The sequence below is a fragment of the Alligator mississippiensis genome, chromosome 4, assembly GCF_030867095.1.
Source record: "Alligator mississippiensis isolate rAllMis1 chromosome 4, rAllMis1, whole genome shotgun sequence".
NCBI classification, from domain to species: domain Eukaryota; kingdom Metazoa; phylum Chordata; order Crocodylia; family Alligatoridae; genus Alligator; species Alligator mississippiensis.
Window position 1 is genome coordinate 24,085,426 of NC_081827.1, and position 19,998 is coordinate 24,105,423.

A 19,998-nucleotide genomic window follows, 5' to 3' on the forward strand; every position below is an offset into this window, starting at 1 on the left:
TGACCACGGGGCCCACAACGGGGCGTTGCCTCGGCAACCGAAGCTCGCCCCGCCCCGCCCCGCCCGGCCCGGCCGCCCTCACCTGCAGCCGCCGGGTCCCCGCGGCGCTGCGCCTCCACCTGCACGTTTACCCGCCGCGCAGCGTCCCCGGTTCCCATGGAGACGGAGCCAGCCCCCTCCCCCTCGCTCGCTTTTGATTGGACCCAGCCTGCCTCGTCCACCCAATAGGAACGAACGTGAGAAGCGTCCCCTCCCGCCTCCCCCAACCGCTGCCGCACAGGCTGCTGTTGGGGAACTACCGTTCCCAGGAGGCCCCGCGGCGGCCCGGCGGCCAGGGCCTGAGCAACATGCGGGTCGTGCGCGCGGGCTGGGGGCGCCTGGGGGCCGCGGTGCGGACGTGGGCGCTGGCGGTGGCCCCGCGCGGGCGCGTGGCGGTGCGGCTGCCCGGCCCCGTCCGCGTGCGGCCGCTCGACCCGCTGCGGCCGCCGGGCGCGGAGCGCGTGCTGGTGAGGGCGCGCGGCGGCGGCCTGCACGTGCTCTATGACGAGGCGCGGCGGGAGGTGGCCGTCGCCGCGGGGGGCGGCGGCGCCGTGGACGTGACAGCGCCCGCCTGCTTCGGTGCGTGCGGGGCCCGGGCGGGCAGCGGGAGCCCGAGGTCCGCGAGGTGTCTGGGGAAGAGGGCGTCCCTGGCAGGGCTCAGTCAGGGGCACATTTCCCTCCGGCCGGCGGTTCCCAGTCTGTTGTACGCGAGCCAACACATTTATTATAATTATTTCTTTTTTATATGACGAAAACGTGCTGGTGGTACATAAGGTTGCATTGCTTTCAATTAGCGGTGCGCAAGCTGTCGGACGCTGGGAACCGCTGCCGTAAGGAGAGGACGCCAATCTGCAGGTCGCTGCTAGGCTGCTGTCCTCATTGCCTTCCCTGGGGGCTGGGGACGCGGACTGCGCTCGTGGCTCGTTCCTCTGAGGGCCCATCCGCAGTTGTTACGAAACTGGGAAGAGCAGGTTTGCTAGGGGATGCGCTGGACCTGTTCCCAGGTCGCAGGGTGGTTTCTGCATGCTCTGAGGTCAGGTAGCGCGATAGGTTTTGTTGCAGCCTGGTCGTAGCAGCTGACCAGGCTACGGGCTCAGATACCTGCGCCACTTTGGAAAGCTCTTGCAAAAAAGGCGTGTGGAGCGACAGATTTGTTCAGATAAGTGAAACCGGGGCCTCTGAGGAACTATACATGCTACCACCTGTGAAAGCATCGCAAACTTACCTGTATTAAACACAGAAAAAATGAAGAGATCCATTTGCTTCATGACACCAAGAGTTACAAGTAACTGTATCAAACTTAAGAATCAAGATAGGGCCTAAATTGCATGAAGTTTAAAAAGAGATCCTTTTTGTTGCACAATAGCACTAGTTCCAGGTTAGTTGCCTTTCAAAAAATACAGGGCTTTAATAACTGAGGGTCTGCTGTATTCCTTTAACTGCAGTGAAGTAGAGATAAGTTCATGGGACCCTGATGCTTCCTTCTCCAAAGCAGCTCAAAAGATGAAAATCATTTTTTGGGGGTAGGTAAACAGCAATTAGAGGAGCAGTAACACTCATGTCAATCCTGACAGTGCTGTTCACATGTTCTATTCCCAGTTCCTGACTTGGGAGTCTCTGTTTGACCAATCTTGCAAGTTTCAGTTCACCAGCTTGATCCTTTTCACAGTCTCCCTTTTACTGCCATGTTCATTCTGGCTTCTTTATTTCAAGCTGCAATAATTCCTTCTCAGCCTACATTATTTGATTCTCCAGGACAGTGGTTTTCAACCTTTTTTTTCATTTGTGGGGCCCCTAAAAATGTTCAGATGGAGGTGTGGACCCCTTTGAATTTTAAGCTAAGGTATTCACATACTTTTGACTGACTTGAGGACTCCCTTTGGACTCCCTTTGTGGTTCAAGTCGACCACTACTCCTTTCTGCTGCTGCTTTCCCACCTTTAAACTGATCCATAATTGCTGCATCACTTTGGCCTCCAATCTCACAGCTCTTTAATAACTCCATTGGCAGTTAGAATGATCTGCATGAACACTTGCTCAGTCCTGGAGTGGCATGTCTTTTCTGGTAGGTTAATTAGTTGTCTTTATCAGCATGTGAGAAATTAGCTGTTCTTCCAGGGTGCATCTATTCATGCCATTAAGATGATGTGGTTAAACTCCTGCTCAGTACATGCTGGAGTTAACTGCTCCTGGGCACAGTGTTTGCACATGTGCCTAAGACAGCAGCAATTAGAGCTGGGGTGGAGCAGTCCTAGGGGGCCCAGGGGGTCAGGCCTGGGCTCTGGGTGGCAGCAGCGGAAGGGCTGGCTGGGGCAGAATGGTGCTAAAATGCGGGGCTAGGCAGCAGGCAGCCCCTGTACTTTAGCACCCTCGTGCCCCAGCCAACCCCTATCACTCTTCATGTGCATTACAGTGCAGTTAAGTACTCTGCTGTAACATAGTAGCATCCCCAACAGTGCTATTTATAGTGGAGTTAGTTTATTTACTGCACCCTAATGTCAAGGAGAGTCACTGGTCAGATAGGGAATAGAACCAGACCAAGCTGTGAAGGAGCATGACATAATAAAGTATTCTCTAGTGTAGTGACTTTTTTTTTCTCATTTATTTTGTAAAGTTTGTTTCCGAGGCTTCAAGAGAAAAAAGAATAGTTCTTCCTCACTGTAGTATTTGATCACAAAGTCTCATTTTTACTTTTTTTAATTTTAGATTTGGATATCAAGACATGGGGGACTGGCTGTGTAAAGGTAGAGAATATGGAGTGTGAGAACTGCAGAATAGAAACTGAGAAGGGGACTAGCATCTTAAATTCCATAAAGGTAAAAAAAAAAAAAAAGTCTGTTTTCTCCACCTTCACTATTTTTAAAGCAGCTGTTTATTGTGCAAAACAGGATTCTGTAAAAGTCAGAATATGCTCATAGAAGCAGAATGTGATGTGTAATAGTTAATGTTATTATTTTTAGTACACAGATTGTAATATTCAAGTTAATAATAAATCACTTGATCCAGAGAAATACTGACCTCTGTTAAAGCTAAGAAGCTGTGAAATCCTTCTTAGAAGTAATAGGAAAAACTCAATCTGTTGATTTCATCAAGTGTAAAATGTAAGTTCATCATCACGAGTCAGTGCTGCAAAATATCCTCCAAAACTTGTTACCATCATAAGACTTTTCCAAGGCGACGTTACAGTAGCTGTCCTAAGCAACACTGTGGAATCTGACCCTTTCACCATTAGAACTGGAGTCGAGCAAGATGTGTGATTACACTATTTTTTTTTTCCCATCCATATCATAGCTATTCTGCATCTCATGCTGGTAGACCTCCATCTCAAGTCAGCATCTGGCATTGCTTGGATGGGAATCTCTAACATTAACCAGTCACGTTCCAAATCCAACACCTCAGTTACTGATTTTCAGTATGCTGATGACTGTGTCGTGTGCCCACGCAGTTGAAGAGCTTCAGGTCACTTTTGACTGCTTCTGTGAAGCATATGAAATGCTTGGACTCACTGTCAACTTCACAAAAACTAAAATACTTTTATCAGTCTACCCCAAACCATGTAGCTGCTCTCCCACATACTACAATTAGAAGGTAGTCCTTGAAGAATGAGTCCTTGAAGAATGTTGAGCATTTCCCGTACCTGGTGAGTCACTTTTCCCAAAAAGTAAACATAGATGATGATATTCCACATTGCATAAAATCTGCCAGTGTTGCCTTTGGACATCTCCAGAACTGTGTCTTTGATTAAGATATCAGGATATAAGTCAGATTTTTTGTCTACCAAGTTGTTGTCATCCCTACCCTGTTGTATGCATGTGAAACCTGGACAACGTATCAGAAATACAGAACTACTTGAAAGCCTTGGGATGTACCATCAGCAATGTCTCTAGAAAATCATCCATATCAATTGGAAGGATAGAAGAATGAATGCCTGTGTTCTGGCTCAAGCAAGCACCACTGGCACTGAAGCCATGTTTATACAGCATGAGCTGCATTGGATGGGGCATGTCATCAGAATGCCTGATAACTGGATCCTGAAACCGATCTCATACTTCCAACTCATCAGTGATCACTGTTTTAGAGTTGGGCAAAAGAAGAGATTTTAGGACACCCTGAAGGCAAATCTGAAGAAATGTGATATTGATATCAATACCTGAGAGACCCGAATGCTGAATCGTCCCCAGTGGTGCTGTGAAGTACATCAAGGTATCAACCATTTTGAGCAAACTTGCCTTCCTGTGGAGGGAATAGATGAGAGAGAGAGGGGAAAGAGATGTCACCTGACATCACCAGGATCCATTCATTGCTTCTGGAATGGTATGCTGTATCTGCAGTTGAACATGCAGATCTCAGTTTGGTCTCTTCAGGCATCTCTGGACTCTCTGATGACTTCCCTATCTACTGGAAGACTGTCATCCTCATATTGAGGTACTGCTGACAGTCATCAAAGGAGTTCAGTACCTCCCAGGATCAACCTATGCTCTAGTTTAACGTAATGGCAAATAGAATTTTCTTTTGGATCTTTGTTTTTTCTTTCTGGGATCATATTTCTTTGTTGGACTTTGAAATTTAATTTGATACATTGATGATACCAATAAGGGCTCTGGAAGAGTTGTCAGTATTTTGGTTGTCACAGACCCAGCTTTGGAGTCCCCCTGTAGCCCCAAGTTTCTTCCTGGTGTACTGCTGCTTGCCTTAAAGAATAGATTAATGTTTCCCGCAGGATGACTCTTCATCCCCACAAACCTCAGTTGAACTTGCCCTATACCACAGCTACAACAGGGCAGACTCCACAGCTACAACAGGGCAATCTTTGCCAGCTCCAGAGTGTCTTCTCCAAGGTTATTCAAAATATATGAGCCCCCCACTCTGTACAAGAGGCATGTCTGGAATACTACTTGCTCTGAAATCACACTTTACTGCAGGCAGCCAGTTAGGCAACAAAATGCTGTAGTACCTAGAAGAAAAAAATGTACAAGGAAAAGTAAACCAGTTTGGAGGCAGAGTACAGAACCAAAAACAAACAGAATTTCTTGTCCTCTTTCCTGACTATAGCACAGTTATTCAAAGTCCTGATAGAATTTCAGAGACCAGGCTTCCTGCTGACTGCTAGCTCTGATAGCTGGGAACCAGCATTTCTCGCAAGGCATGAGAACATCCCAAAACACCTTTGCCTAACAGACACCTAAATACCTTCAAGCCAGCTTCCTTGTCTCTACTGTTCCAGTCCCATTTTCTGGTGATTGTCCAAATCCTTCAGAATCTTCTTTCCTACCTGGGGCGTCTTCCAGGTAATGGCCCATTTCCCTGGGATATACTTATTGTGAAGCTAATGTTTCTCTTTACAGGCAGATTGATACCCTCAGTATTTTGTGTGCCCATTCCAATAATAGCCATGTGTCTGAGACTAGCAATTGCTTGTCCCTGTAATTAGCTAATAGTTTTGCCTTCTCTCTGTTCATTAGGTTTGATACCATAGTTCTTCTGACATATCAGTAAACATTAACTGGGGATCTGGCTATAACCTGTAGATTTAAATCATGCTAGATGTATGCATCTAGCAATTCTGTATGCAGTGTCATGTTCCACACAGCAATACGAATGATACTGACAAATACAGCTTACAGCTTTTGAAGGAGGAAGCGTGAGGTTAGTTAAACTCAGGACAAATATCTCTTCACGAGACACTGAACTGCAAGATTTTTCCTACTTGGGGTGGGTTTGTGACACTAGTCTTCATAGAATCCTGCATTTTATGATGCATAGATTTATATGTTCACTGTCAGATGAGTTATCTGACTTACTGTTAAATACCACATGCTGCATTGACATGACCCTTTTTATATTAACAGTTTCAGACATCACCACATCATGCTGCTTTAAGAATATTCAAAGTGAGTCCAAAGCTGATATCAGTCAGAATTAACTATTGTTAAGTTAATGGAGTTAAACCAATATACAGTTTGGAGAATATATTTCAGAGGAAAAATATATAGCAAAGAAAAATGTTCCCAAATATGTGCTCAGATGCACTTACTTTTACTTAAAGGTCCAATTACTTTTGGTAGATAAAATGCAACAGAAGAGAAAGGTACTCTAACCTTATGGTGTGTGGGCAAGCACTTAAAGGGATACTTGTCAGCTTGAATAGGAACAGCCTCTAAACCAGTGTTTCTCAAACTTTTCAGGGTCAAAGCATCCTTTATTTTTTTTAATGCAGTGGCACCCCTGTGTGAGAACCACTCTTGGTGCTGCCTCAGTTACCCTGCATAAGAAGCATTCAGGTAATGTTGTTGGGGAAGGGTTGTACAACTGCAGTGAAACTGCCCCATACTGCAAAGCCAGCCCAGGAAGGGCTGTGCCATGCTCCTTCTGTGTTAGGGCTCTGGTCAGTCTAAAGCAAGCAATGGAGCTGCTTCATGCTGTGCCACTCTTTGTGGCCTGGCATTCCTAATGCTCCTTCAGGAAACAGGCAGATGGGATAATTCTACCTGTGCCTGTTTCTGGGAGGAGCATTGGGGAACAGATCAGAAAGAGCTGCACAGCATGAGGCAGCTTTGCTGCCTGCATTAAGCTGAATAGAGTCCTAATGCAGCAGGAGCACATGGGCGGTTTTACTTGGCCACTGCTACTGCAGCATCCCTGATGGGGCCCTGTAGCATCCTGGTTGAGAACCTCTGTTGTAGACTGAATGAACATTTTATGAGCCAGGGACCATTTATATTTTTGCAGATTCTATCTTCCCAGTATGTAGTTTTAGTAAAAGCTTTCTAAGAGTGATCTCTATGATAAACTCTAAGTAATAAATGTTTTATATGATCTTTCAGAAATTGTTAATAGCTTTTATTACCAGAGAGCTGAGCAAATCTGGCTGTGGGTTAGACTCTGTTGTGCTAGACAGTATAGAAAGAAAGAGTAAAAGATGACCTGCCCCAATGAGCTTACAGTCTCAGTGTAAAAAATATGGGAGGAGGTAAGAAGAAACAATTGGGCAGTTTTACTCAGTATGGTAGTCAGTGGTATTGACACAATGGCAGCATGGCTTGTGTCAGGTCACTGGAGGCACAGTGGAAAAGGAAAGTTTTGAAGGAGGATGTTAAGTTGGCTGTTCAGAGGCTTACAAGAAGAGGCTATAAATCACAGACTATACATTTGTTTCCATAAACCTAGAACTTAAAAGTAAAATATGCTTTTTTTTTTTTTTTTTTGTCCTTTTATTGACAAGTAATAAATGGCTAGAACCTTTGCCAAACCCAATATCCTTCAGCGCCAATGAAGACAGACCTGTACGGTATGAAATTGAAGCTTCCTGATCTTTTAGCTAGTTCCACCCCTGCCCCATCATGAATTAGAACTGTGTAGTGCCCAAGTCTGCTGTAATCTCTTCCAGATGACTGAGACACTCTTCACCTCTACCCTCTTCCCCTCCCCTCAGAGCATCAGAAGACCACACATGATCCTTCCCCTCTTAAACCTGCCTCTGCCTGTCTCCTATGACAGAGGCCACACAGGAAAGATCCCCCCCAATGGAAAGTTCAGCAGTTTTTCCCACCAGAATAATACAAGATAGTGCCAAGAATTTGGCCCTGAATGAGGTTTTTCTCCTCTTTTTAATTAAATGCTTCTTAAAGAAGAGAGAAAAAACAAGGAAATGCTTTCAGAGCTGGATTCAAACATTTGCTAAAATTTAACTTGAACATTTTTTGGTACACTAAAACCCCTTTTAACCTGAAGCTTTTTTTTTTTTTTAATCTGAGGCCTTTTTAGTTTTCATTTTAGTAGCAGTAACTGTGATCAGCAGTATAATGATGAGTGTATAAGCAAGACACAAGCCCTAGGTGCTGCCTAAAGGAGGAGCACTGGAATGGAGCTGGAGGGAGGGAGGGTTCCTTAGAGCCCTCCCATCTTGCATTTCTCCCATCCCCACACCCTTCACCTTCCCTGCAGCAGTTCCAGCTCTGGTTCTGGCAGTGAAGAGGACAGAGCAGTAGAGGTGTGCACAAAGCAGTGGCAGGAAGTTTCTGTTGCTGGGAGATGCCATCTCCTTTTTTGCCATTAAAAAAATTGGTGTTTAGTTGCCCAGTCAGCACATGTGTTGGTGGCAAAAAAGGAAGCAACACCCTCACCTCCTCAGCAGCAGTAAACTCCTGGTTGCTGCTTCTGCCCAGGGCACAGTACTAGTGAATAAGGCCCTGACAATGGCATGAAGGAGTACAAAGTTATGGGCAGAAAGATGCCATCACTCTTAGCCAGGCTGACTTCTGAGAAAGTGCCTATGGAGTAAAGTTACTCATGTGTATTGCTTACACAGCTAAATATTTTCAGGAGCAGGGCTTATCAATAATGCAACAATCTCATTTCTTGGCCAAGCCATCAATTATTTGATAGTTTTAAAGAGATTTTTAAAAACCATTATGGCTACTAAACCTTTACTTACATCTACTCTATTTATTGTATTGGTCTTTTGCTGCATTAGTAGTGGGAGGCTAGATGAATGAAAGAATGCAGAAGCAGTCTCTTTGGACAACTATAAAGGAATAGAATAGAAGTCACTGAGTAATTTTATGTTCTAAGAACCAGATCTGGAGTAAGATCCACAAAAAACAGATCCTTATTCTTAGGTAGTGTCTCATTGACTGAGGTGAGCTTTGTACCACTTCATTAACTGGATGCAATAAAGAACTGCTTGCATGCCTCACTTTAGTTGTCACAAGCTATTCTTAAAACATCATGATGTTCATAGAAGGAAGTCCATTCACAACACCTGGGAACAAAATATCAGGTTTTTGACATTGATGGTCATTTAAAGGAAATATTTTTGGAATTACTCTTGAGCACCATCAACAGATTCTTTCACAAGAATTAGTCTTCAGATTCTGAGTTTATAGCTCTCAGCAGATATTACCTTTTCTTCTTTTTCAGAAGAATGCTGTTTTTTTTTCCTGAAATATAAATGAGTTTTATAGCTCATTCTAAATTCAGCAAGAAATAAGCTGTTTCAACATTTTTCTCAGTTCTTATTTAATCATCAGTAGGGCTCAAATGAAGAAAAAGTTAAGTTTGTTGGGGTTTTTTTGTTTATAATTCCTTTTTTGCTTCAACAGCAAAGATCCATGCTGTGCGTTCCTCAGAGACTGAGGTTGTTGGAAGATTGCTTATTCTTTGGCCATCAGGTTCACAGCCATGCTTCATATTAATTTCACTTTTCTGAGCTTTGAGGCCAGATTACATCAACATGAAAAATTCCAAACTAGAATATGCCTCTTTGAGGGCAAGTGTAATAACATGTATTAACTATATCCACATACTGTTTCAGGAAAGTATGTCAAGGCCTTATCCTCCATTTCCTAAATTTTGTTAGCTTCTCGCTGACTACTGCAAATTGTCTCCTTCCTTCAACTGCAGCGTTTTTTTGTCCTGAATACTTGTGCTCGTAGGAGCTACACACACAGATAGATCAGGTTGCTTGAGCTCACAGAAGGCTGGGGCTTTAAAAAACTTTGTTTACTGTCCTGGATTTAGATGTTAGATATCCCTTAGCATTCAGTGTTTCTGATGAATTATGATGATGATATTAAATTGTAATGATTTGATAGTATTAAATTAGCATTATTATTACATTATAATAATTTACATTACAATAATATAAATATTATTACATTGTAATTTAAATTACGATGATACAATTTATCTCTCTCCTGTTTTTAATTAAGTTATTCTGGGTGTAATGTTAGAAGCCTTTAGATGCAGCATTAAAGTATTCTCCATGTTGAAAAATAGGTTCTCTCCCCTAAAACACTTTGCTGTCTTTAAACTAAGCACTATCTGGTTTAAAAAAAAAAAAAAATCACTTAAAATTGAATAAATTTGATTTGATTTTTATGAAAGCACTTTTTATCACGGCTGTCAATTAATCGCAGTTAACGTGTGCTATTAACACGTTAATCGTTGTTCAAGTTAATTTTTTTAATGCATTATTCGGTCATGTGGTTTTGGAGCCTGTGCTCAGGCTCTGCTCCACCGCTGTCACTGCCACTTCTGGGTTGCCCTACAGGGCATTGGTGGCAGCTCAGAGGATGATGGAGCAGACCGGGTATAGGCTCCAGGTGGCTGCAGTGGGGGTGGGGCATACACAGACATGCAGCCACAGCCTGCAGGCAGCTAGGAACATTGCCCAGCCAGCAAGTCTGTGAAGGGGAAGGGGCATGGTGGGGCGGATCAAGGCCCTCATGGTGAGAGGGAGTGGCTCAGGGGCTGGTGTGAATGGGGCCCTGTGGCCAGTAGGGGTCATGGCATGGAGCTGCAGGCGGCTCGTCCTGGGGGGGGTGTCCCACCGCTGCATGCACCCCATGGGAGGCATGGGGAGTATGTACCCCCTGGATTTGTGCATGGGGTGGAGATGGGCTGCTGCTGTGGGCTGGGGCTCTGCACCCTACTGCTGTTGCCTTGTGAGCTGTGCGATGCCATGTTGTACCTCCTGCCACTGGGCAGGCAGGGGACGCAGCACAGTCAACATGCAGCTCCTGAGGCAAAGGCAGTGGGGTGCAGAGCCCCAGCCTGCAGTGGGCCATGAGCGTTCAGAGGGCCTGCTCCTGCTAGCAGCAGCAAGGGCTGTGTACCGTGGTGGGGAATGTGGCAGGTCCCCACATCCCCCACATATATGCCCCCAATATACCCTATGCCCCCCCCAACACACACACACACGAGTAAGACTTTATTTTTGAGCTATTATGCAATCAGCTGTATATACAGTACACAAACATAAATCGTGACAAAAATATTTTTTGTAATTAAAATATGTTATAGTAGGTGTTTGACTTTTAGCATGTGATTTGGGGTTTTTTTCTGGTTCCAAGATGGCAACCCTCCCCTCCCAAAAGGAGTACTTTTGGTGGCCAAAGTCAGGAATTAGAGGCAGGACTTCTGGTCCCAAGATGGTGACCAGGAGGCACAGCACCTGTCAAGGGGTGAGGCCAACCTTGCGGCCCTCGACAGCTCACCAAAACTCATTAAGCGGCCCTCCAGCCAAAATAATTGTCTCTCCCAGTCTTAGATGATGATGGTGAAGTTTTTGTTTCCTCAGAGCTCTGTTTTAATGAAAAACAAGTATATGCCTCGCTCCAGCAAAATACAGAAGCAAAATTAAGCAAAAGTTTAAACTGTTGGTAGATGGGTCCCATAGATGACAGTTATTTTTTTTAATCTTAGAATTGTTGTATGAGTTCAATATGATTAGTCTTTGAAACAGTTCTGGCATAGATCATTATTTTTAATATCTGTATTTGGTGCAGATCACATTAACACACCTTCAGAACAGTAGAAGATTTTTCTGTAGTTTCTAACTGTGATGTTCTCTGTAAACATCCTTCCTCTCAGTCTCTCAAGGCCCTTTCATCTTTAAACTCTAATTAGGTCCCCAATTTCTGCAGTAGATTTCCTGTCTGTCTGAATTTAATTTAGGTTTGTTTTTCATCTTTCCCATCTTTCCGTATATTTTTCCTGTAGTCTTTCTGCTATGTTTCATCTTGATTCTGTGCCACAGCCAAATAGCTCTAGTTCTTTGGAACAAAGAGGGCGAGCACTAGAAGTCAGTGTCATTCCTCTGTCTGTCTAGAGCCCCTGTTCTAGGGGTGAAATTTTGATTTTAATATTCAATGTCCTTAAAAAAAAAAAGGAAATAAATTGTTTCGTTTAATTACAAAACATTGGCAGCGCTAGAAATTGTTTTGTATGCATGAGACTTTGGATGTAGTAAGCACTCCAAGGACTAATCCCTATTCAATAATCTACAAATCCAGTTAAAGTCCTACTTAATCTAGGTGCATGTCTGCATCAGGATAAATATGCCTGCTTGGAGCTTTGTGTTCCATGCCTAGACTACTCCCAGTATGCAAGCTAGCTCCTGAAGAGCTAGCTTGGGTAGCTTTGCTTTACACTGTAATGTAGATAGATATATACTCCTGGTTTTGGGGTGCAGAATAACAAGGCTCAGTAGTCCATCATGTTTTACGTGTTGTCTGCATGTAGGAGACATGCTCAGCACCTGCTGTAGCAGTTTGTTAGTGATGTTTTAACCATCTCTTGGGTCAACCATAAAGAATGAAGTCACCACAGAGAAGTGGCCCAAACTATGAGCCAAGCATCTTTACTTCCCCTTTAATATGTATTTTCATTAATTATTAAGCACAAATCTGCTTTTAGATGTTCCTCCTGATCAGTTTGGGAATAGGAGTGCTATGGATATGAATGGTTTGTGAAGTGGAGAGTAAGAAATCTTGGTCTTTTATATATCATAAGAGATTACACAGCATTCCTTTCATTTTGGAAGAATCTTCCTACCTTCAAAGATGCTAAGGGAAGTGCCCGTTCCCATTGCTGAAGAAGAGATAAGGGAGCAGAGGAGGCTAAAAAAAGGTTATTTGCCCATATTTTTGCTGGACACTTGTTTGCTCTCATGTTTGCAACCCACAACTTTTTCTTCCTTGTACATCTACTGAATACTTCACTGGTCTTGGCCTCCTACGTGGTATCTACCAGTAGAAAGTAAAACTTTTAAAATATGATGGTGGTAGATTTTTAGGAGTCAGACCAGAAATGACCCAACTTCTCCTTATTGAAAATACACAAATTCTGCTCTAATGCCTGAAATCTCTAAAACAGCCTGACATTGTAATTTGGTATTCTTGAAACTTCTCATTACAGGCTTTCAGGCTAGAGCAGCCACAAAATACTGAGAAATTACTGGCATTAAGATAATACTTTGATCACTTGTTCCCTCCTGAAAAAGTACATAGCATTACCATTGGCTCCAAAACTTGCTTTGACAAGAAGTTTGGGTTAGAATAATTGATCTTTATGCATTTTGAATCAGAAGGAAAAATGACTGTTTGGGCTCAGTAATAAAGGTGCAGTAGCAGATCCAGGCATGGGGCAATGGGTGGGGCTTTGCCCCGCTACTTTGGCTGTGCTGTGCTTGCTCTGGGCTCACTGGTCAGCACAGGCTCCAGCTGGGGCTCTGTGAGTAGGGAACTCTGAGCTTGCCAGTTGATTAGGCAGGGGCTGTCCAGAGCCTCTGCTTTTTCATGGCTCTGGAGCCCATAGCATGTATGCTGCTACTGTTCATCCTTCCCTTCCCTCCCCCTTCCTGCTGAATTCAGCAGGGGAAGGGAGTGGACTCTGAGCTCCAAAGCTATACAAAAGCAGGGGCTCTAGAAAGACCTAATGCTGAAAGCTCTTGCGTGCCCCAGCCAAAGGAGAGGTGTGACTGCAGCACTGCACCCCCTCTGGATCTGGCCATGGAAGGGTGTCCCCTTTGATACTAATTAACACACTTAGCAGTCTTCTCAGAAAAGCCCCAAATGTGTAATTGCTCAGATTTGCAGGTCAGGATCGACTTGAACAATGGAATCAGAAGCCGATAATTAATTATTTTAATGTATATTTTCTACATTTTCCCCCCCAGAGTCATACAATCCATGTGCAAACTAATGGAGGCAAAATAATTGGTCTGGGAAGTCTTCATGGAAATACAGATATTCATGTGACAGGGGAGTGTGTAAGTAAAGGAGGCTTTTTTTTCAAAAGTTTGTTAGAATTCTGTTTCAAGCTGTCTGGTGCAAAGTAGGTAAATGCAGAGGAATGCTTATGAACAGCAACTTGATCCCAAGCAGCTAATGGGAATGCATCACTGTTACCCTGTGTTCTCCCCATCTGTGCAGTATAACTTGTCACCTATTTACTGTGTGTGTGTGTGTGTGTGTGTGTGTGTGTGGTCTCCAGGTCAGTGGTTCTCAACCTTTTTAGGCTCAAGGCACCCCTTGGAAAATACCAGCTCTTGGTCTTCCCTCCTGCCTGCCTTTTTGATAATGGAGAAGTAATACATCAATTTTTGTATAACAAAGAACTCAGAAAGACCACAAGTCAGAATGTTTTTCTATCACTCTGGATTCTTATGTGAAATCTCTAGGTTTATCTTATGGATCATGTTTGCACACCTAATAGTGTTAACTAGGGGTGCACTGATAAAGATTTTCTTGGCCAATACCGATGGCCGATTATTTACCAGCAATATCGGCTGATACAGATCTGATAGCCAATTTACAAGAATGTAGCCCGGCAGGTTGGAGAGCAGCATCCAGCCGGTAAGTCTGTGGGGAGGAAGGAGCATGGAGGGGCAGATTGAGGCTCCCACAGTGAGAGAGGTGCTCAGCCAGGGCCGTGAAAGCCACCCTGGGGTGGAGCTCGAGGTGAAGCCATGGGTGGCTTATCTGGGGGAGGCGGGGAGGAGGGCGCATTTCCCTACCACTGCATGCCCCCCCTCCTCCCTCCCCAGAGGAGGCATGGGGGGCATGTGCCCCCTGGATTTGTGCGTGGGGTGAGCATAGGATTTGTGTGTGAGGTGAGGTTGGGGCTAGGGGCTGCACTGGCCTCTTCCCGGTGGGGGGACTGGGCCAGGGCTGGGCTTGGGGCAGGTGGGGGCAGGCAGGTGGTGGTGGCACTGGGAGGGAGAGCTAAGGAAAATTTTGGGGTGGCTCCATAGCTGCCCCTCCCAGCACTGCCACTACCTGCCCTGAGCACAGTCCCGGCCCAGTCCCCCCCACTATGAAGAGGCCAGCGCAGCCCGTGGCCCTGAGCCCACAGCACACAGCCCCCCTAAGCCCACATGCAAATCTGGGAGGGCACGTGACCCCCATGCCTCCCCTGGCGGTATGCACAGCGGATGGGAGCCACCACCCCCTCCTGTGTCACCAACCAAGCCATCCACAGCTCCACCTCGCTCCTGGGGTCACATTTACCGCCCGGGCTGGGCAGCGCCTGCCCCTGCCTCACTCTCTCCCACACTGGGGGCCTCGATCTGCGCCCCCCCCCCCATGCCCCTTCCCTTCCCCTGTCCCTTCCTTCCCACAGACTTAATGGCCAGATGCTGCTCTCCAAGCTGCTGGGCTGCATTCCTGGCTGCATGCACGCTGTGGCTGTGTGCATGCATGCAGCATTCATTGATGACATCGGCTACACCAACCAAAAAAAGCTGTTTGCCAATAATGTTAATTTTCCTTTTATCGGTGCTGATCTGATATACCACCAATATATTGGTGCATCTCTGGTGTTAACATTATGTGGCATCCTGCAGCACCTGAAAGGCTCTCAAGGCACCCCAGATTGCTACAACCCCCTGGTTGAGAATCACTGCTCTGGGCGCTACTCCAATATGAATACCTTATTTACTTGAATCCAAGATGATAACTCTTCATTGTGAATAAGTATATTTTGATATTGGATTTTTTTTTTTTTTTAAAGCTTTTATGGCTATTTGGCAGAATATGAAATGTTTGGTTTGCTAAGTAAGTGTTATACAAGATTCTAGCAGAACAGGTCAGCTAATGAGTCCCTCCACAATATAGTTTGGATCCTTTTGCCAGTCAGTCTGTATCCTACGTCCACCCATGGGATTAGGTACCTAACGCTATGCAACCGAGTTGTAACAAAAAGCATATCCTAGGTTATAGGTAGGCAAGGTTCTTTGAGTAGATATGATATCTTTTATTAGATGAACCGAGTCGTTGGAAAAAAGTTCTTAGCAAGCTTTTGGGTGCAGTCACCCTTCTTCAGGCATAGGGAGTCTCTGCCGTGTGTGTGTGTGTAGATTCATAGATGCTAGGGTTGGAAGGGACCTCAACGAATCATTGAATCTGACCACTACAATGTAACAATACAGCTGTGAAATTATTGGGTATAATAATTGTTGTGCATAACCTAGGGGAGAGAGATATTACACACGCACGCACACACACATGTGCACACAAAAGTGTTTATATATTTCTGGGAAGTTCAATACAGTGCTGAATGAGGAGTCTGATGTGGCGTATATTTCTAGTCAAAAAATGTGAGAAGAGTAAACCTGGTTTAAAGTCAAAGAATGTGAGAATAATACATGGCTGTATAATTTTAGTAAGAATGTAACGAGCAAACCTGGTTTAAAGTAGAAATAGTTCATTTTTTTTCCCACTAGATGGCACCAAAAGGCAGGCTTCATGCAATTGTGCCTTGTTTGCTTTCTTTTATGATAAGGGAGATGTTGATCCATTCCTTGGCCCAGATGCTGGGCGATGCTTCAGCAGTGCAAAGAGACTGCGTAACTGCTCTAACTAAGCAGCTGAGATTTCCTTTGGTTCTGTTAGCGCTATGCATCCCCAGCCTGGCTCTTCAGCACAGAGTCTGTGGAGGAAAGGGTATGAGCAGATCTGCCCTGATCCTTCCTTGGCTGGTGTAGTGGTTCCTTTTGGGGCTAATTATTAGTTAGTTCTAAGGCTCCTGACAGACTCAGCCTGGAGGAGCATGTCATAGAATCATAGAAGTAGGGTCGGAAGGGACCTCGTAGATTTTCAAGTCCGACCCCTCTGCCTGGGCAGGAGGAAAACTGGGTTCAAATGACCCCAGTCAGGTAGTCATCAAGCCTCTTCTTAAAGACCCCCAGGGTAGGAGCCAGCACCACTTCCCTTGGAAGTTGGTTCCAGATCCTAGCCATCCTAACTGTGAAATAGTTCTTACAGATGTCTGATCTAAACCTACTCTCCAACAACTTGTGGCTGTTGTTCCTTGTTATCCCGGGGGGCACTAGGGGAAACAAGGTCTCCCCCAAACCCTTCTGGTCCCCCCTAGTGAGTTTATAGACGGTCACCAGGTCCCGCCTCAGCCTTCTCTTGTGAAGGCTGAACAGGTTCAGGTCCCGTAGCCTCTCATTGTAGGGTCTGCCCTGCTGTCCCCGGATCATGCGGATGGCCCTCCTCTGGACCCTGTCAATATTGTCCACATCCCTCTTGAAGTGGGGTGCCCAGAACTGGACACAGTACTCCAGCTGTGGCCTGACCAGTGTCATGTAGAGGGGGAGGATCACCTCCTTGGCCCTACTTGAGATGCACCTGTGGATGCATGATAGGGTCTGGTTGGCCCTGCCAACCATGACCTCGCATTGTCAACCCATGTTCATCTTGGAGTCAGTAATGACTCCAAGATCCCTTTCTGCCTCTGTGCTCTCAAGAAGGGAGTTTCCCATCTTATAAGTGTGCTGCTGGTTACTACTGCCCAAGTGCAGCACCCTGCACTTGTCAGTATTTAAACGCATCCTGTTTTTGTTAGCCCACCCCTGCAACCTATCCAGGTCTTGCTGTAGTCTTTCCCTTCCTACTAGCGTGCCCACCTCACCCCAAATTTTGGTATCATCAGCAAATTTAAACAGGTTGCTTTTCACCCTATCGTCCACATTGCTGATAAAGAAATTGAACAGCTTGGGCCCAAGGACCGAGCCCTGCGGGATTCCGCTGCCCACTTCCCCCCAGGTCGAATATGACCCGTCCACCACCACCCTCTGAGTACAACCCTTCAGCCAATTTACAATCCATCTGACTGTGTAGACATCAATGCCACAGTCACCTAGTTTTTTAATGAGGATGGGGTGGTCGACAGTGTCAAAGGCCTTGTTGAAGTCCAGAAAGACTACATCCACGGCAACACCTGCATCCAGTGCTTTTATGACCTGATCGTAAAAGGCAATCAGGTTGGTCTGACATGACCTGCCCCTAATGAAACCGTGCTGGTTGCCCTTGAGCATCATCTCCGATGCCGGCCCATCACAGATGTGCTCCTTGATGATCTTCTCAAAGAGCTTCCCCAGATTGAGGTAAGACTGACGGGCCTATAGTTGCCTGGGTCCTCCCTCTTCCCTTTTTTAAAGATGGGGACCACATTGGCTATCTTCCAATCATCTGGCACCTGGCCCGAGCACCACGAGAGCTCGTAAAGTGTCATCTTGGCGTGCCCCCTCACTCCTGCATGTTTCTCTCTAGAACTCGCCTTTGTTAGATCCAGGAATTGGCCCATTTATTTGTTCTTTTCTAATAAGATTGATCATGGTATAGGGGAGTCTATATCAAAACAGACTGTCTTGTTCTGCAACTTACCAGTTTGGCTTTTCTCATTTACATTGGCATAAATTTAAGTTTAACGCAACTAAGGTATTTGTTATGATTTACTCTGTTACAGTAATGAGATTTGCATTGGTTTTACTCCAAGCAGATTTTGTGTATGGAGTTATGATTCTGACTCTATATTGCCCTAGAAAAATCAGATCTACTGGTGTTTTATTTGACACTTGTAAAATTAGCGTAAGTGGACAGGCTGCCTAAAAGTACCCTGACATAATTAAAGCATATTAATGTCAGAAACATGTTTTAAAATGTTAGCATATATGTGCACTTAAAATGTGTATTTGAAACAATAAAACATACAAATAAACTTAATACAACTTTTAATATCTGGCAACATATTTTTCCAAATGTACAGTAATTTTATGGTGTTAAGAAAGATTACTGGGTCAGTGTATGCTTTCATAGCTGTGTAAATCCATAATAATTTGACTGAGGTCAGTCATGGTCCTGTGGATTTGCATTGGCACTGGGAATAGAATTTGATTTGTAATGCCTATCTTCCAAGTTAAATTTCTTATTGCAATAGTTGGACAGCCAGTTTTTAGAGTGTGATACTTATCTTTTGTCAATTACAGCTTTTGTTAGTAATTAGGGTGCATTACATCTACCATGTGTGCTAGTATGAGACTTTTGTTCTGTCAGTTACAATCATTATTATGTATTTAAGGGTCTGTCAGCATTTTCATTGCAAACCAGGGTTGTCAGGGAATTATAGATGTGCTCTATAACTTCTTCGGGACTGAAATGGAATGTCCAAGATTTCAACCAGAGAGGGAGCTGCTTTAAAAAAAAAAAAAAAATTAAAGAAAAATAATAATGAAGGTGTTAAATGAGAGAAAGCAAAATTAGAATGCTTGCTTTTCTCTTTTTTTAACTGCAATTTACCTTACCAAATGTCATGAAAACTTATCCAAGCACAAAATCTATTAGTTTCTATTTACCATGATGATTACAAATTAATAATATTCTACTTGCCCTGTAAAGAACAGAAATGATCCTGGGCACATGGACAGTTTTAGAGTTGAAGTAATGCACACTTATGGGAGAAAAGGAATTCCTGAGACATATATACAGATTGACTGGCAAAAGCATCCAAACTATACCATGGGGGAACTCGTTAGCTGATCTTGTATAATACTTAGTTAACTAACCAAGCATCTCATATTCTCCCAAACAGCTGTAAATGCTAACAAAAACAGAGAAAAATATATCCACCCACAGTGAAAAGCTCTCTTTGCCCATTTTCTCCTGTTATTTAGGCCATGTCCTAAACTTAGGGCATGTCACATCTCTCAATGCTGTTGTTCTGGCCTCTCTGTGTATTCAGGAAAGTAGCTCTGCTGCAGTGTATATTTGGGCTTCATCCGCTCTTTGTGTTACGTTCCTAACATGTTGCTGCCTCTATTTTCAGCTCCACTGATGGTAGCAGAAGGGCTAATACATGTGATGAAGGTTTTCAAAGCAGTTAGATAGTCAGCCTCTCTCTGCTTTCAGTGGGAACTGAAGATCTAACTGGGAGTTGGGCTTTTTGGAAACCCCTTAACTTAAAAAACATGTGGACTCTGGAGCACAGTTCTGAGGGGAATGTTTGACTATGTACAACTTCTACAGCTGTGGAATTGCTGAATGCCTGTCACCCTGACTGTGACAGAGTGGGCTGACTTGAAACGAAAACATAGAGAATCATAGAGAAATACAGTGGGAAGGGAACTCCAGACATTTAGTCCAGCCAACTGACTGAGACAGGATCCTCTCTATCCAAACCATGCTATACAGATCCATTGTCTAATCTTTTAACAAAACTACAGAGTCAACCCTAATACAAAACCCAAGACATAACAACCTAACCTGCCACAGGGGGACTGCCAACGTCCTGCTGCTGCAAAGGTAGTTAATATAAGCTCAGGAGGTCCCAGGAAAAGGGCCACTACAGAGGAAGGGAAAACTCCCCTAAGTCCATACCAGTCTGCCCATGGGGT

At 44.5% G+C, this 19,998-nt stretch overlaps 2 protein-coding genes across 10 annotated transcripts in view; one reads left to right on the top strand and one right to left on the bottom strand.

The window, feature by feature from the left end:
* Nucleotides 1–144, bottom strand: part of CCDC146 (coiled-coil domain containing 146) — a 142,764-nt gene extending 142,620 nt beyond the window's left edge. The window contains exon 1 of the mRNA XM_019487496.2: nucleotides 83–144. The gene's annotated coding sequence lies outside the window, so the exon portion shown is untranslated. The remainder of the gene's footprint in view (nucleotides 1–82) is intronic.
* A 139-nt stretch (nucleotides 145–283) lies between these two features.
* Nucleotides 284–19,998, top strand: part of FAM185A (family with sequence similarity 185 member A) — a 71,415-nt gene continuing 51,700 nt past the window's right edge. Inside the window, exons 1-4 of one of the 9 annotated variants that reach the window (XM_059725832.1) lie at nucleotides 285–618; nucleotides 2,745–2,854; nucleotides 5,888–5,929; nucleotides 13,498–13,590. In XM_059725832.1, the coding sequence (XP_059581815.1) occupies nucleotides 348–618; nucleotides 2,745–2,854; nucleotides 5,888–5,929; nucleotides 13,498–13,590 (516 nt within the window). In that variant the 5' untranslated portion in view covers nucleotides 285–347. Of the gene's footprint in view, nucleotides 619–2,744; nucleotides 2,855–5,887; nucleotides 5,930–13,497; nucleotides 13,591–19,998 lie in introns of all 9 variants that reach the window. The other 8 variants (XM_059725827.1, XM_059725829.1, XM_059725830.1 and 5 more) reach the window with 8 other exon arrangements.